This window comes from Phoxinus phoxinus, assembly GCF_949152265.1.
Source record: "Phoxinus phoxinus genome assembly, chromosome: 18".
Lineage (NCBI taxonomy): Eukaryota > Metazoa > Chordata > Actinopteri > Cypriniformes > Leuciscidae > Phoxinus > Phoxinus phoxinus.
Window position 1 is genome coordinate 30,524,789 of NC_136893.1, and position 18,120 is coordinate 30,542,908.

General features: G+C 40.7%; 1 protein-coding gene across 6 annotated transcripts in view; it reads right to left on the reverse strand.

The window, feature by feature from the left end:
- iqsec1a (IQ motif and Sec7 domain ArfGEF 1a) overlaps positions 1–17,629 on the reverse strand; it is a 34,499-nt gene extending 16,870 nt beyond the window's left edge. The window contains exons 1-6 of one of the 6 annotated variants that reach the window (XR_013794927.1): positions 8,222–8,438; positions 6,052–6,331; positions 4,700–5,859; positions 1,898–2,116; positions 1,654–1,776; positions 291–457 (exon numbers count right to left, since the gene is read on the reverse strand). Coding sequence is in view for 5 of the 6 variants with exons in the window: in XM_079589165.1 (XP_079445291.1) it covers positions 291–457; positions 1,654–1,776; positions 1,898–2,116; positions 4,700–5,859; positions 6,052–6,331; positions 8,222–8,313 (2,041 nt within the window). In the remaining variant the exon portion in view is untranslated. Of the gene's footprint in view, positions 1–290; positions 458–1,653; positions 1,777–1,897; positions 2,117–4,699; positions 5,860–6,051; positions 6,332–8,221; positions 8,439–17,294 lie in introns of those variants that run through there. The other 5 variants (XM_079589165.1, XM_079589168.1, XM_079589164.1 and 2 more) reach the window with 5 other exon arrangements.
- Between the last annotated feature and the right edge of the window lie 491 nt (positions 17,630–18,120).

Here is an 18,120-nt window from a genome sequence, read left to right on the forward strand (position 1 = left end):
TTAGTTAACATGAACTAAGAATGAACAATATTCATTAGTTAGTTATACTAACTAACAATTTATTAATCTTAGTTAGTATTAATCTCAACCTTTACTACTATGTCATTAAAACCAAAGGTTGTATCTGTTAACATTAGTTAATGCACGGTGAACTAACATGAACTAGTACAGTAACAAATGTATTGCTCATGTTCATGTTAGTTCCTGCATTAGTTTTACGGTAATACATGAACTGATGAAGCTCATTGTAAAGTGTCACGATGGACGAGAGGAAGAGTTTCTGTCCAAACCTCGCAGGTTCTTGACGAAGTCCTCCAGCTTCATCTTGCGCTCCAGCTTGACGTTGGGACTGTACATGTCTGTGTTGAGGAGGATGATGGCGAACGCCAGGATGAAGATGGTGTCCGGGTTTCTGAACTGACGGACCACATCAGCGTTACAGATGCAGTAGCGCTGGCTAAACACACACACACACACACACACACACACACACACACACACACACACACACACACACACACACACACACACATCATTCAATGAACCTCATCTTTCTACTTTCTACAGTGCCTAGCCCCTTATATTGGCATCAGCCATTACATATTTAAAACAGTAATATCCTATACTAAACCTAAACCAATCTTGACAAACTAATCATCATTTGAAAGCTTACAATCTCTAGTTTTCATATTTAGTGACTGATTCTTAAAATACATGACAGAGGAGCCGTAATTTATCAATTTGCAACAAGAATATGTTCATACTCCTGAGGCGTGTTCAGACCTTTATTTTGAAATAGTGATGAACATGAAAAATCATGAAAGAATGGTAGAAACCTCAGTTTGTTTTCATGCCAAGAGTTCAAAAGATAGCATCCATTCAATTCTTTTTAGAAAAAAAGGTCTGAAAATGTTTTGAATATAAAGAAAATAATAATAGATTCAGCATTAGTGATGTGGCAGCGAGCTATAATGCACATACGTGATCTTCTTGTGTTTCTTAGAGGTTGAGTTCATTTCAAAATCTGCCAAACTTCCAACACTACTTCTGAATAGGATGTCTACTTCATAAATTGTATGAAAATTGTCAAAATAATGGTTCAGACTCAAACAACATATGGAGATGGAGGCGCCCTTATATGGGCAGTGATGTCCACTAGTGGAGAAGTGTGGTACTGCGCCCAAACTAAATCTCACTGAACGCTCATCTTTGAGATATCAACCTAACATTTGAACTTGTTCAGATTTTGCCTTTGATTTTTTTTGCAGTTTTAGAGTCCACCAGGTTTTGAAAATATATATTTTATATAAAATATGAATAATAAAATTTTTAACGTTGTACATTTTCATAAACTCAAACTTCTATAACTTTTTTTCTGTTTAACTTTTTTTAATTCTATAAAAATCTCACTTCCACAAAAATCTGCCAAATGTCTTCTTTAAAACAAGACCAATCTTACATCTATATTCCAAAGCATTCTTGAATTACAACCATTTAAGTTCCGAATGTGCATGTTCATGTCTATTAAAAATAAGCGGGCGCTTGATAAGGGGCTATAGCATCTTTGGCTGCTTGATTATCTTTTTTGCCTTGTTTATGTGTGGTTTCTAATTGAGAGGTGTAAACGCATGTTCAGTGCAGTAGATGAAGCACCTGTAGGCCTCGATCAGGCGCTCCACCTTCTGCGCTTCTCCCTGAACGCGGATCTGAGCCTGGAACTTCCTCAGCGCCTCGTCCAGCTCCATCCCGGAGAAGTCCAGCTCATCCACCACACAGCTGCAACACACACACACACACCCCTTCACATGCCACGTCTACACACACCTGTACAGCAAGTGGCGTTTTGCACAAAGAGTTTTTTCAACACAGCAGAACTAAAAGCTACATTTACACTTACTCTAACACATCCCTATTGAACTGTTTCTGCCGGTTCCCCAGGAACTCCCCGATCATCTGCCGGCTCAAGCCTTTCCTCTGCAGGAGGAAGTGTGCGACTCCCACGGGGGTGTCGGGGATAAAGCCCCGCTCCGTCAGGTACTGCACTCCCTTCTCCGGCTTTCTGGAAGCAGAGGAGCAGCTCCAGTTAGCCTCATGAACACCATCTTTATAGCCGATACTGGACATGCAGAAGAAATGCAGTGAAAACATTATAGAAGAGAAGAGATGTAATAGGTTTGGAAGAAAAGTAGCAGAATAATATCCTCCTGAGAACCAGAAAAAAAGTGTTTGTTCTTCTGTAAGAATAGTTACATGTGGAGAATCTGTGTCTAACGGGTTTGGTCCCTGGTTTCCAACTGCCAGGCAGACGGTTAAGAACTTAGGAGTGATTTTTGATAGTTCTTTTAAATTCAACAAACAGATTGACAATGTTGTTAAGTTGAGCTTTTTTCAACTGCGCCTTCTGGCAAAGGTAAAATCGTTTTTAAACCGTCATGACCTTGAGAAGGCTATTCACGCTCTAATAAGCTCCAGACTGGACTACTGCAATGTCCTGTATATCGGTGTCTCCCAGTCCTCTGTTGGCCGTCTTCAACTTGTTCAAAATGCAGCTGCCCGTCTGTTAACAAGCACTAAAAAACGAGATCACATAACTCCGATTCTTTATTCTCTCCATTGGCTCCCGGTACATTTTAGAATTCATTTTAAAATCTTATTGTTTGTTTTTAAAGCTCTTAACGGCCTCGCCCCATCTTACATATCAGATATGCTGACCATTCGTAATTATGGTAGGACGTTAAGGTCGTCCAATCAGCTTATATTGGAAGTGCCCAGGTCAAAACTTAAACACTGGGGAGACCGCGCTTTTTCAGTTTCTGGACCTAAGCTCTGGAATAAGCTCCCCAGTGAGATGCGTATCGTTACTGATCTAGGCCTTTTTAAATCAAGACTTAAAACGCATCTTTTTAAAGTGGCTTTTAGTACCTAGTAGTGTGGTGGCATGTTCATATTTTTTATTTTATTTTATTTATTCTTTAATTTATTTATTTTTTTACTTGTGTTTTTGATGTGTGGTTGCTTTAAACTGTTGTTTAATCTGTTGTAAAGCACTTTGGTTCACCTAGTGGTCGATGTAAGGTGCTATATAAATAAAGTACATTTACATTTACATTTGTCTGCTTGTTTAATAAATAGTATTTTGATTCATCTTTGACTCGTGTTCGTACACATTACACAGTCTGCGCTTGCAAAGATGATTTTTTTTATGTTTAGTCATTTTGTTTCCACTTTGCTTGAAAGGTAAGATATCACATATGTATTTTTATTATAGAAATACTACATTATAGCAGTAGTTTTCAAACTGAGGTCCGGGACCCCCAGGGGCGGCAAGGAAGTTCTTAAATAAAACAAATAAAAAATAGATTACAATAGTACGAGTAGATAAAGAAACATAATAATGTAATTTGATAGAAACAAAAATATTTCCAAAAAATATTTTGGACATAAAAATATACATTTTCAAAGTGTAAATTGGGTCTTCTACACAAAACTACACGGATGCCTTTTACATTTTAGGATGGGGTTCCCTCACACAAGGAGGATCATACTTTGGCATCTAAAACCCTGCATTATGGCATAGAAAACATCCGTCGCAACAAAACTAATGTTTGAAGGCAGATCCACGAGGTGTGAGATGTGTGAGAAAAAATACACATAATATTGTGGCCAAGGATCTGCCTCGCGTTCTGGAGCCTCTTCATCCCGTCTGAGCCGACCCTGGATCCGGAGCCGGTTATGTTCAGAGAGTAATCTGCTCTGTTTACTACATAACCTCAGCTTTCGGTTTCAAAAATGAAGGTAACTTTCAGGATATTCACTTATTTACCCATAAACATACCCGGGTATGTCACATAACCTGTTTTCTGGAATACTGCCTCTTGCACCCAAAGCTGAATGTATTTTCCCATGTGTTTTCCTCTGTACAGATGTCAACGTTATTATGACAATATTTCCCGTTCACACGGATCCGCAGAAACGACTAAAAACTAAAAACACTGTATTATGCATGGCAGACAAATTGGCAATGTCACTTTGAAGAGACTTATGCATTCATACGCTCATGCCTATAGAGTAAACACGTAGTATGCATGTGCGCCGTCACTGTTTTCACAGATTTGCGTTTTTGATGTTCACACAGAGATGATAATGGTATCGTTTTCAAAACTCATTCAAAACCTTGCACTTTGAAATCTATTTCAAAGTTTGCGTTCACAGAACACCAAACCGCCGTTGTCGAGTAAATTGTATGTCCAGAACGCATTAAAAGTTTCTGTTTTCAGTTGACAACAGTGTCGTGTAAACGGCCTCTAAATTAATAACTATTGATTTTGAAAACAGAAATTAATCAATTAAAAACTTACTCGGGCTGGACAGTCTCTCTTCTAGATCTGATGTACAGCCAAAACAATCTTTGTTGCATTATGTTCCTGTTATCACTGTAAAGCTGCTTTGAAACTATCTGTATTGTAAAAAGCGCTATATAAATAATGACTTGACTATATATATATATATATATATATATATATATATATATATATATATATATATATATATATTATATATATATATATATACAATGACAGAATTCAGCCCATTCACACAGAAATAATATGCACCTCAAACCAGAGCTTCCCTTCATACTCAGTTCTTCTGGCGATAAAATGTGTATTTTGTGTAAATATTATGTCATTGAAATACATACTTATTGAAGAGGTTGAGGCCAATGCGGTATTGTCGTTTGCGCACGAGATCGCTGCTGAACGCCGGAGAGTCCCAGCTGTTGCGAGTGTCTTTGTGGTAGGTCTGCTTGCTGAGACTATCTCGAGACGAGGATTCTGAGTTTATTGTGTCTATGGAATTTGAATTGCTGTTGAGACTGTCATTGTCTCCATCTGAGAAGTCTGACTCGGTCTTGCTCTGCCGGTTGCCGTTGGTGGGAAGGTGGCTCTCCACCTGCCGGTGTCTAAGGGGCTCTTCGTCTTGAGAAAGCAAGGGAACTCTGGGAGGTAGTCCATGTGAGATGTTTTTGGGACTGGCCTGTGGGCCTGCTACGGTTCGCTCGTGGTTATTTTGTGGCTGGCCCGAGCCATGGCTTGTATCTGCTGAGCTGTCACTGGGCGGCTCAATGGTCAACAGGGGCAAGTCCATGCAGAGCTGCGGCCCCTGGCCCTCGAGGGACGGAGGGCTCCTGTAGCTAGTGTCCCTGTCCTCCTTGGCCCCCATGGACCAGTACTCCAGCGAGGAGCCGCCGGACGGCTCAGACTGGGTGCTGGAGGGCTGATCGGCGGAGCAGGACGGCTGGACCGGTGGAGAGAGCTCCTCTTCGTCGATGAAGAGTGTCACGTCGCAGATCTCGTCCAGCTTGTGCTGCTCATCAGGCGGAGGGAGCTCATCTTCCTGGCGCAGACAAACGGCTTGTTCAGGCTGGATCTCCTCTCTGCGTAGACTACGGCAGTTCAGTGCATCATCAATTGACTCCGCCAATGACTTTACTTGCCTTGAGAAAGTGTCCTCTAGCTCTGTGATTGTATCTGTTAAATCGTTTTGAGGTTCTGGGGCCTCCAAGATAACAGGAACCATCTCTCCAGCTTGAGCCATGGCTCCTACTTGGCTGGTATCCTCCAGGAGAGACATTTGCTTCCCCTCAAAAACAGAGCCGTGGACTTTCTCGGCTCCTTCAAAGGAAAACTGCATCCTCATGTTGGACAACAGAATCCTGCGGGACATGCGGTTCTCCGACATGCAACTCCGCAGGCGTTCAAAGTTCTTGTTCATTTGGTGTCGGCGGAAAGCTGTCTGGATGGTGCGTGCAGCATGGCGGGTTATGAAACGCCCCCCGTATTTCCGCTCAAGCATTTCCACCTGGGAAAACCAGGAAATAAGTTTTAGATGGTATCACAACAAAGTGATTAGGGTTAATTAGGGGGTACAACACACATAAACAATAGTATTTAGAGTTAAACAAGATGAGTCCAGTTCGAAACACAACATTAGTGAAGCTCATGACTGCGGAAACTACAAATGCAGTATATCTAATTAGCCATGACACTGTACCTTCTTGTCCTGCAGGTCTGTGGAGAGCTCATAGCTCTCAGAGAGGGAGCGCGAGCGTTTGATGGCCTCCTCCTCTGCCTGCTTGCGGAGGATAGACTGAGAGTGCTGGAGTTTGGGTCGCTGAGGGCGCTGTGGGCCCGGCTGGATGCTGTGGCTGTACACTGAGCCCTCGAACTGGTCAGGACTCAAGGAAGAACTGTGCGGGACAGGGCCACGGCCATATCCTACGCTGGTGTCCAGGGAAGGGCCAGGCTCACTGTTTTGAATATTCCCCTCCACACTAGACAAGACAGGGAATCAAGACATGTAATACATTGGCATGGTACAATGGGTTTCAATTACTAACAAGGTTTGCAAGGTTCTCATGCAAACTTTCTGCTGGCTTCAGAGCATGTGCTTATTTATGGAGAAAAATAATAATAATTCTGGTAACACTTTATTTCGAAAGTCCACTTTAGACATTCTACTAACTTTGTAACTACATGTCAATAGCAGTCATTCAAGTATTAGTAGACTGTCTGCTTAATATCTGCTAACACTTTATAGTGATGCTCCAACAGACATTATACTGACTTTGCAAGTACTTATACTGTCAACTTATTCTACTAACCCGAACCCTAAAAGCTAACCCTAACCTAACAGTCTACTAATACTCAAATGAGATTTAGTTGACATGTACTGTAGTTGCAAAGCTACGTATAGTTAGCAGAATGTCTAAAGTGGACCATCAAAATAATGTGTACCCTTTTTTCTTACCCTTTCTAATGTTGATGAATCCATCCAAGTGTACAGTCATTCGCAGATCTCTATGTCAGTGCTTCGCAAACCTGTTCCCAGAGGCACACCAATTGTACACATTTTCAAACTCTTCCCGATCAGGCACACCTGACTGAACTCATCAGCTCATTAGAAGAGACTTCAAGACCTGAAATCGGTGGGTCAAATAGGGAGATATCCAAAATGTGTGCTGTTGGTGTGGCTCCAGGACTAGGGTTGGCAAACACTGCTCTGTGCTCTCTAAAGATGCACTCGTACCCAAGATCTTCAAGTTAAACCAAGTGTCACATTCCTAGTACCAGCTGAGATATACATATATACTAAATATAGCCTACTGTGATTGCATTTTCATGCTGAACCGATCCCAGAGCCCATTCACACTAAACCTGTTTTGGTTTAAACCAGAAACATCCGTCTAGCGTTAACATAGTAAACAATGTAAAAGCAGCGCAGTGTAAAGCAAGAGCCGTTCTGTGCTTCCCTGATCAGAAGAGTTCCCCTCCTCATTTGTAGAATAAGATGCAGTGTTTCTGATGGTTTTCCGGCCACTACAGATATGTTGAAGTGCATGGACATGCTATAAAACATCACATTCACTTTGTTCATATTCAACACTTGTGAGATTGTTGCTGATTACTTTCTTGATTTCCGCTCTGTTAACGTTTGAACAGCACATATGGCCTGATTTCCAAGACTAAGGAATTGCTAAGGAATGCATCAATATTATTATTGCTCACACTTGGTCCTGCACAGTTTGTCCCAGAGACCTGGATGACAACACAGATCATGCAGCTTGTGAACGAGAGCTGTGTTACTTTTCAAAGCAATCAGACAAAACATGGGCTTAACTTGAGGAATGGACAAACCAAAATATCAGAGCGATATTCTGGTTTGGGTCTATTTGCATTTGGTCCAGTAAGCAACTACTTAATAACCTCCCAGAATCCTCCAGCCACCAAAAGGAAAACTAGCAACAACTTAGCATTGTGTTGGCGAGTTTGCACAGGTACACGTAGTTTTTTGGTGGAAATGTATAATAAATTCACGTCAATATCCAACAACTGAGGGGGAAAAGTAAGAATATATAAATGGAAACATCCTTCTAATAGCAGACTTGTTTGAAAATCTTCAAGTATCCCAGAGAATAACTGAAACAAACATTTATGGTAAAATTACATTTTGTTTAGAGGCCTAACCAGAACGGATTCGTTCAAATTCTGTTAAATATATTGAAGTGATCAAGTTTTCTGATGGTCTGCACATCTACCCAGCACAAGTAACGGCGGTTGACCTGTTTACACTGCACGTCAGACATGTGTCCTACAGTATATTTACATGATTGTAGACCACAGTAAGAGCATATACCTTCCATATTTACATGAACATTACTCACGAACTCTTACTCTCTGCAGTTTTTCGAGGTGAATGTCGTCCAAAGAAAGATCTCCTGCCAAAGAAGTCCAGTTTCTTCTGCTTATCTGACATTGTGATCCACAAGTTCAAAGGTCAGCTCAGTTTCCCGAACAGAGCCAAAGTCTGCTCTGATGAAACCAATCATTTACAAACCAGCACATCACACTTGACGTAGAGCCACACACTCGCTTGCATGCAAATCGATTGTTCAAATCATGTAGAAAAGCAACTTCCTGCTTCAGGGTTGAAGTGCAGTCATGCCTGCAGTCACATGCAGCTCTGTACACACAACAGTCAACAGACAGGAGAGGCGGACCTCTAATGTACACCAAGCACACCTTTTTATGCAGTCAGGTGAAATACAGTGACTGTAGGAGCACAGCTCTCGTGAAGCTGACATTAGGCTGACACTAGTGGTACTTCATCCTTACATACCTTCATTCTTCCTCAGCTTTAAGTTACAATCATCTTTGATTACAAGCCTTTTACACATCTTCAGTTCAATATTTTCTTGATCAATTTAACAGAATGGTACCTAGCTAAATAAATGCCTTCTTTAAACATACTGGTAGCCTAGTCATAAGAATAGCATTAGAGAGTAAGTAGTGGTGGTGTTGAAATATCAATGCTGGCTATCAGGCTCAACTGTTCAATACAAGTATATGGTACAGGATCGTTTATTCCTAATTATGATGTGTGTCAGCATATTATAAAAGGACAACAGGGTGAAGATTTCAGTGACCAAGACAGCAGGACTAGTGTCACGTCCACAAATACACACTTACATACATGTCCACACGTACAGTACATGCAGTCGTGGTGAAATTCACAGTTCTTGCATAATATCTCTAGAGATGAATCTCACGCACCATCTGTCCTGGCAAACACTGCCACGTTCCTCTCGCGCGGGTGGCGAGTCTACCTAGTGTTCACACACACATGCCAGCACTCAGTGTAGAAAGCATGTCATATCAGTGAGGGTGAGATGAGGAACAGTTCGCATTTACTGATGATGATGTCTGTCGTATTTAGAGATGACGGTAACATGTGAAGAATAATGATCAGCATCCAAAATATTATTAAGGGAAATTTAGTTGATCATTTAGCAGTTTTAAATTACTCAAATGACCACAGACAAAGCAACTGGATGCCATTCATTTTCAACGAGAGCGGCTTCCTGTTTGGTGACACGTGACAGAGTTGCACAGCAGAGCTCAGTGGGAAAGCAGACGGTGCTCATGATTCCCTGACTGACACATGCATATCCTCTCTCCTCATCTGAGCAATCTGTGTCGAGGTTACGGGACAGCTCCCATTTTCTCAAAGTAGTTTCTTATCATCTGTATCAAAATTAGCTGGAGAAACTCTATGGCCATTATGTGTATCATATGTTAAAGGGTTAGTTCACCCAAAAATGAACATTCTGTCACCCTCATGTCGTTCCAAATCTTCAGATAACAAATTAAGATATTTTTGATGAAATCCGACACTTTCTGATCCCTCCATAGACAGCAACGTCATTGACACTTTCAAGGCCCAGAAAGGTAGTAAAGACACTGTTAAAATAGTCCATGTGACTACAGACTAAGATTTCATTAGTCGGTTAGTCCTAGGGAAAAAACTCCAGATGGAAGTGGCTGTAACGGACAGATCGCTAACGGCAGGAAATCCAAACATTTGCCTATCGTTCATCGACCTCAAATATGGCGTCTCACTTGAATGATTAAGTAGCAGCAACTTTACAAGTCCACGCACTCTAAAGTTAACCTAAATGTGTATCTATTATTAGGGGCATATCCACGAGTTTGTGTGGGGAGTGTGCGCTTACTGCATGACATACAGGCGCCTGTGCATCACTTGCATTTAAAATACTCTACTGTCATACAGGTAAGAGTAATGCACACTTTAAAGGGTCTACTTTTATTTATTTTAAACTCACAATAACAACAAAAAGTTGTGCTTTTGTAATGGTGCTTTCTGCCGTCTCGGTCTTGAACATGCCGGATCTCCAGAGCTCGGATCTGTTCGAGCGCGAGGTTAAAGTGCGCAAGCAGACCATCTACGGGACAAGCCGGATTCACCATATCTTTATGTACACAATAATAATCTTTTACAATGTAATCCTTTTATTTTTATTATTTGGCATGTGTGTGTGCTGCTGCTCATCCCTGTGTGTGTAATAAGCAGAGTGTGTGTATAAAAAGCAGAGTGTGTGCGTGTTGTGGACCCGTCTATAGGCGCACATTACTATACGCTCTTTAAATAACAAAAACAATATTGTGCCATTGACTTTAGAGCAGGTTCAGTTGGTCAACGGCTCAGTCTATTTCAGTTCCTCAGAATAGCAACGCGCCAACAATGCTCCTGAACACACACCTGGTTCTCAGACCAGCAGCCCATGGGGCACAGATGGGCGCAAATGCATTTGCTATTTAAACGACGTGGCTCAGGACGTGACAACTGCGTCAGGCTGAAACTAGCAGAACACACTTGTCACGCCTGCCGCTGCATTGCGCTGGGTGTATGATAGGGCCCTAAGTATTTAAACAGATAATCAACCAAAATAAAATAAGAAATAAAACTGCCATCAATATGGGAAACAAAGCAACCGATCAGGTGTAGCACTATACCAGGTCAAGAGTCTACATTTTATGTTGACTTACTGCATTGACATGACAATCTGGGCCTCAGGTCAGGAAGCAGTCAGACTGGCTTAACCGACCGTCTGCTAGCGGCCTCACGTCACCAAGGTCAGATAAATCCCATCACATAGAGCCTCTTTCACCTAGATATCATCATATAGAGACTCTTTCACCTAGATATCATCATATAGAGACTCTTTCACCTAGATATCATCATATAGAGACTCTTTCACCTAGATATCATCATATAGAGACTCTTTCACCTAGATATCATCATATAGAGACTCTTTCACCTAGATATCATCATATAGAGACTCTTTCACCTAGATATCATCACATAGAGACTCTTTCACCTAGATATCATCATATAGAGCCTCTTTCACCTAGATATCATCATATAGAGCCTCTTTCACCTAGATATCATCATATAGAGACTCTTTCACCTAGATATCATCATATAGAGACTCTCACCTAGATATCATCATATAGAGACTCTCACCTAGATATCATCATATAGAGACTCTCACCTAGATATCATCATATAGAGACTCTTTCACCTAGATATCATCATATAGAGACTGTGTCTGTTCCCCGAACTTGGAAATCCAAAAACCGTTCAAACCCATCTAAGGTTAAAAATGTAATTGATGTTCAACAAATTAAAAACAGATATAATATGGATGAGCAAATGATAAAGCTTGGGTTGCTGAATATTCGATCTCTTACTTCAAAAGCGCTAATAGTTAATGATATGATTACAGATTATAACCTAGATGTGCTGTGTTTGACAGAAACCTGGCTAAAACCAAACGATTACATTGCTTTAAATGAGTCAACCCCACAAGATTACGGTTATAAACATGAACCTCGTCTGAAACGCAAAGGAGGAGGTGTTGCTGTAATTTATAGTAATATTTTCAAAACCACTAAGAAATCTAGTTGTAAATATAATTATTTTGAAGTGTTGGTGCTTAATGTAAAAATATCTAGTGTAAACGATAAATCATGTTTGATTTATCTTAATCTTAATCCCGAGGTTCACCGCAGTCCGCCGGATCCAGATCTGATGAAGGACATGCGCCCCCTGAACACAGTCCATGTTGAGAACAGGAAGAGTTGCTGTAGTCGAGCACATTTGTGAGTCAGCTCAAACTTTAGCATCCATCTTTTCACATGCAATAGAAAGTCACTCTGTGTGCATCTCACAACAGTTCCTATACGAGCGATTTATAGATTACCATGACAGAATATGCTAATTGAAGATAATTGAAGAAACTCATCAACTAACCATTCAGAGACATCCTGTTGCTTCTACATGTTATCACTTCTTCTTGAGTCTCTCCATCTTTGTCTGACTCGTTTTAACATTAAAGACAGAACAGTTTCTGTCATTTTAGTGTGTGTGTGAGGTAATCGCAGCTGCTAACACACAATCTGCAGCAGCTCATTTGCATTTAAAGGGCCAGGCACAAAAACCCATTTTTTTGCACGTTTTTGCAAACCCTCAAAAAGTGACAACTTTAACAAGCTATATAAAAATATCTGTGGGGTATTTTGTGCTAAAACTTCACACACACACACACACACACACACACACACACACACACACACACACACACACACACACACACACACACACACACACACTCTGGGGACATCAGAGATTTATTTTACATCTTGTGAAAAGGGCATTTTACCACCGCTTTAAGGGTTTTCTGTTAGAACGGTGTCGTGTTAACAACTAAGTTAATAACTAATGATGGAAGTGAATCAATCAAAACTAACTTTAGCTGGACAAAGTTTGTTACTTGATCTTAGTGCTGCATTTGACACCATTGACCACAACATCCTTTTAAATAGACTCGAACATTATGTTGGCATTAGTGGAATTGCACTAGCATGGTTTAAATCATACTTATCTGACCGTTATCAGTTTGTAGCAGTAAATGAAGAGATGTCTTATCAATCACAAGTTCAGTATGGCGTACCACAAGGCTCAGTACTAGGACCGCTGCTGTTCACTCTGTACATGCTACCATTAGGAGATATCATTAGGAAACATGGAATTAGCTTTCACTGTTATGCCGACGATACTCAGCTGTATATTTCTTCAAAACCTGACGAAACCTACCAATTCACAAAATTAACGGAATGCATAGCTGATATAAAAAATTGGATGACTAGTAATTTCCTACTACTAAATTCAGAAAAAACAGAGATTCTAATTATTGGACAAAAACTTCCACACGTAATAACCTAGAGTACTGTCTAACACTTGATGGCTGCTCTGTTAAGTCCTCGTCGTCGGTTAGGAACCTGGGTGTGCTCTTTGATACCAATCTTTCATTTGAAAGTCACGTGTCTAGTATCTGTAAAACCGCATTTTTCCATCTTAAAAATCTATCCAAATTACACTCCCCTTGACAAATGCGGAACAATTAGTTCATGCGTTTATGACCTCAAGGCTAGATTATTGTAATGCTCTACTGGGTGGTTGCCCTGCACGCTTAATAAACAAACTACAGCTAGTTCAAAACGCAGCAGCTCGAGTTCTTACCAGAACCAGGAAGTATGACCATATTAGCCCTGTTCTGTCAACACTGCATTGGCTGCCTATTAAACATCGTATACATTTTAAAATATTGCTGATTACTTACAGAGCACTAAATGGTTTAGCTCCGCAGTACTTGAGCGAGCTCTTAACGCATTATAGTCCTTCACGTCTACTGCGATCTCAAAATTCCGGCCAGTTAATAATACCTAGAATATCTAAATCGACTGCTGGCGGTAGATCCTTTTCCTATTTAGCACCAAAACTCTGGAACAGTCTTCCTACCATTGTCCGGGAAGCAGACACACTCTGTCAGTTCAAAGCTAGATTAAAGACGCATCTCTTTGTCCTAGCATTCACATAATGCATTATAGACTTCTATAACTCAATGTTAGGCTGCATAGATTAGGTCAGCCGGGACCGGGAACACTTCCCGTAAATCCTGATGTACTCGTTACATCATAAGAAGAATGGCATCTACGCTAATTTTAGTGTCTTTGTTTATCCCGAGGTTTTTCCGCAGCCTGCCGGATCCAGGCCGTATCCAGATCTGAGGAAGGACCGTGGGGAAATTCGGCTTGCGTACCTACCCTGAAGTGATAAAATAAAATTCTGTATCAAATTTATAGGCAGGACAAGTAGTTTAAGGCTTGGTTTGTAGAGAATTACAAACATGCGCACATATATTCAAACGCACATAACTATAGAATTAATTCTTGATGCACACGTGAGCGCCATCAGTGTTTCTCACAGGTTCGCGTGTAAAGTCTGTGTAGAGAGAACGGTGTCGTCTTAGCGGTCTCTAATTTAATAACAAATTATCCTTTCGACGGAAGTGAATCAATCAAAACTAACTTTAGCTGGAAAATAACATTATTCAAGAACCGCTATAAAGCCAAAACAATCTGTTACCTTAAATTATACGTTTATCTCTGTAGAGTTAACAGCGCTATATAAATGAAGATGACTTGACTTGAAAATGTTCAGCAGTTTTACATTTACGCTTTAGTTGTTTAACCAACTGAAAATTTTCAATGCAACAATCAACACATCATTTTGAATTTTGACCTCCACATAAAAGGGTTTAAAATGCATTAGTGTCGCGTTTTGTATGGATTGCATGTTTATTTAGTTATAAGGGGAACAACAGTGAACTTTAAAGTGCGAGACACAATACAAAAATATTATTTAACATAACTGAACCAACCTACATACATCAATTTATACCAACAAAACTAAGTGTGTGTGTGTGTGTGTGTGTGTGTGTGTGTGTGTGTGTGTGTGTGTGTGTGTGTGTGTGTGTGTGTGTGTGTGTGTGTGTGTGTGTGTGTGTGTGTGTGTGAAACATCACCGCTGGGTGTGTGACAAATAGCAGGAGGATTCCAGCATTCCAAGTGAATAAAGGTGGATGAGAAAAGGGGAAAAATCTTTGGGAAGTTTGGGAGTCCATCACTGTAATGAAGAGCAGATTTCAGCCGTGTGTGTGTGTGTGTGTGTGTGTGTGTGTGTGTGTGTGTGTGTGTGTGTGCGCATGCCGGTTGTCTCAAGTGGATTTCCATATGTTCTACAACACGCCGCACACCAGATGACCCATGTGCAGTTTCACTGTAGACGACATAAGAATGAACCAGTCAAACAGTAAAAGTAAAGTGAACTAGATAACTAGAATAAATGGAAATTGATTTGCCATTTAAAGAAAGAAAAAATAAATAATTGTGACGAGTGTTGGGGAAAGTCACTTTTAAAAGTAATACATTACACTATTTCATTATTCCTTAAAAAAAGTAACTAACTGCGTTCCTTTTTATGGAAATGAATGCATTATGTTACTTTTGGATTACTTTTTCTCACATGGGCTGCGTTTGCTTGTTTTAAGAAAGTTGTATTTTGTCAAATGTAAAAACCCTTTCACACCGGAAGTGAACTGAAAGTCCTCAGACTGGAGATGCAGATTCCCTCCTGTACAGCAGAGGGCGCCGGTAAACCTTCCAGGACCACTGCTGTCCTGCACCACAGAAGAAGAGGACGCAGGAGAAGAAAGGTCAACTCTTACTTCAGCAATAATTTTTTTTTAAAAAGACACAAATGTGATGTTTTTCTGATTCATATGGTGGAATTGGGTTATCGAAGGTCAGCAGCAAAGACATTGGTAAATAAAGTATATTTGTGTTATTTAACATATTTAACTACTGCAGGTTTGCGTAATATTCTGAGTTTTTATTCATTTTGAGAAACGCTGAATCTGTTTTTGTGTGTATGATTATGTACCATAGTGTTGTAACTTGTAACTATAGCTACGTTTACATGCATACCTTTTGATTCTTTAAGACTGAATTCATTGAATCTAAACGTAGTGTAACATGAACGCTGATAAATGATCAGGTTGGTGTGCGTGTTTATATGTCATAAGCTTCAAATCAGACTTGTTTTTTTTTTACATGCACACACCCAGAGTTGTCTCAGACAATTACCCCCCTCCCCAACACCACCAGGATAGTCTCTTCCCGAGTCTTTCTGGTAGAACTTACAATCGGATTTGTCCAACTCATTCTGGTTACACGCGAGTCTTTTATTCTACTGTGTTACTAGTCTGATTACCATCGGATCATTAGGGTCCATGTAAACGCAGATGCTGCCTGTGACGCTGTCAGACATTAGTAAGAACATGTCCGTCCGCAGCTGTGTTGTGATGAACTCTGGTGTGTGTGAACGGACGGATCTGCTTGACACTGGTTAGTCAGTGCGAGAGTGATTTTGAAAAGTGAAGGCTGTTCTGAGAAAATCTCTAGCAGAATTAGTTACGGATGCCACTTGCTTTGGTATTTTGTTTTCTAATGCAATAACATTTGGCCATTTAAAGTTCAACTTAAATGTTGTAATACTCTGAAGCCTCTACTGTATATATAAGACATCTTTCTGTTGATCACTGAATTACTGGATGATACAATCTCTGGCAATCAAAAGAATCACACACACATCAAATAACCAGCACTGTCAGAGAGACTGTCTCGAGTTAAAGAGTTTGCTGACCGTTGGCAGAGGAAATGAGGTGTGTGTGTGTGTGTGTGTGTGTGTGTGTGTGTGTGTGTGTGTCCTCCAGCAGAGGAAGCAGCCGGTCCCTGCTGATCTCTCTGTTATCTGGCTCAGCACATGTGACATACGAGACACTGTAAAACACTACACAACAACTGAAAGCTCAGGCCCCGTGTCCGTCACTACAGGACAAATCCAGTCAAACTCCACTAAAGTTAGAAAACAAACAGCAACTTTAATTTGAAAATCCTTACGTAATGAAGCTTCCAATATTTAATAGAGAAGCACAGACCTTCCACAACAACAGTGGACGTTATGAATAAACCATAACATGAGCTTTTAAAGTGCTCCTCTGCACGAAAACCTCCAATACGACGTCTAACTTCAGCTGAGGACATCTCGGACTAATAAATAACCCATATATATTCAGTTACACACTGTCTCTTCTCTTGTGTTGGAGAGGGACTGTCATGTAACACTGGATCTCTCCGCTGGATGGGCTAAAAAAACTCCTCCATTAATGTGATCATCCCATAAATATAGAGCAAGTGGACCAGTGCCACAGAGACCCGAGAGTGAAAGGACCCAGTGAAACCAGGTCAACATCGTGTGTGTGCTTCTGTAGGTAGACACACACATGACTGCATATTCCACTGCTTTTCTGAATCCATTAGTGACTTGAGAACGGCCACTTCCCTGAATACTCCAGCATAAACATATCATCTGGACTTAAGTGCCATACAGTTTTAATAAAGGCATACTTATTGTCAAAATACTAGTTCAGACCTCAACACTTCCCCACAAACACCATTATAGTCCAGTCTTACCAGCTGTCCAGCTCCAGTTCAAGCAGAGACTGTGTTTTCTCTGAGTTGCACTGCAAACACCACATGTCTGCGGAAGAATGCGTGTCCACAACGAGCCGAACTCAACCATCACTGGATTCGAAAGCACAACAGCAGCTCTAGTGCTCAGAGACTGTCTCTCTCTCTCTCTATCTCTCTCTCTCTCTCTCTCTCTCTCTCTCTCTCTCTCTCTCTCCCGAGGAACTCCACCAGCAGATCTCAGGCCAATAGCTGTCCGAACACAAACCCGGCTTCAGATGTAAGAGGTCGTACTTCTGAGAGAAGCAGAGAGAAGGCGGCAGGGAACGAACACTGACTTCTGCACAGGCGGCAGAGGAATGCAAGTGGGAAATGTGGAAGCACCTCTATTAATAGAGCCTTTCAGAGAGAGAGAGAGAGAGAGAGAGAGACAGAGAGAGAGAGACAGAGAGAGAGAGAGAGAGAGAGAGAGAGAGAGAGACAGAGAGAGACAGAGAGAGAGAGAGAGAGAGACAGAGAGAGACAGAGAGAAAGAGAGAGAGACAGAGAGAGAGGGAGAGAGAGACAGAGACTTTTGACTTTTAACCCCCCTTTATTACATATATTCAGGGTTTAACTAAACCTCACATTGATTTAAAAAAATATTTAAAACACAACATACAATAATAAATAGCACAAGAACAATAATAAATAGCACAAGAACAATACGACAATAGCACAATTAAATATAAATTTGTAAAGCACCATCAAAATCTGATTCACATATGCACTGGTTTACTCCCCAGATGTGGTTAAAAGTTTCCAGGTCTTTAACCAAATTATAGTATGC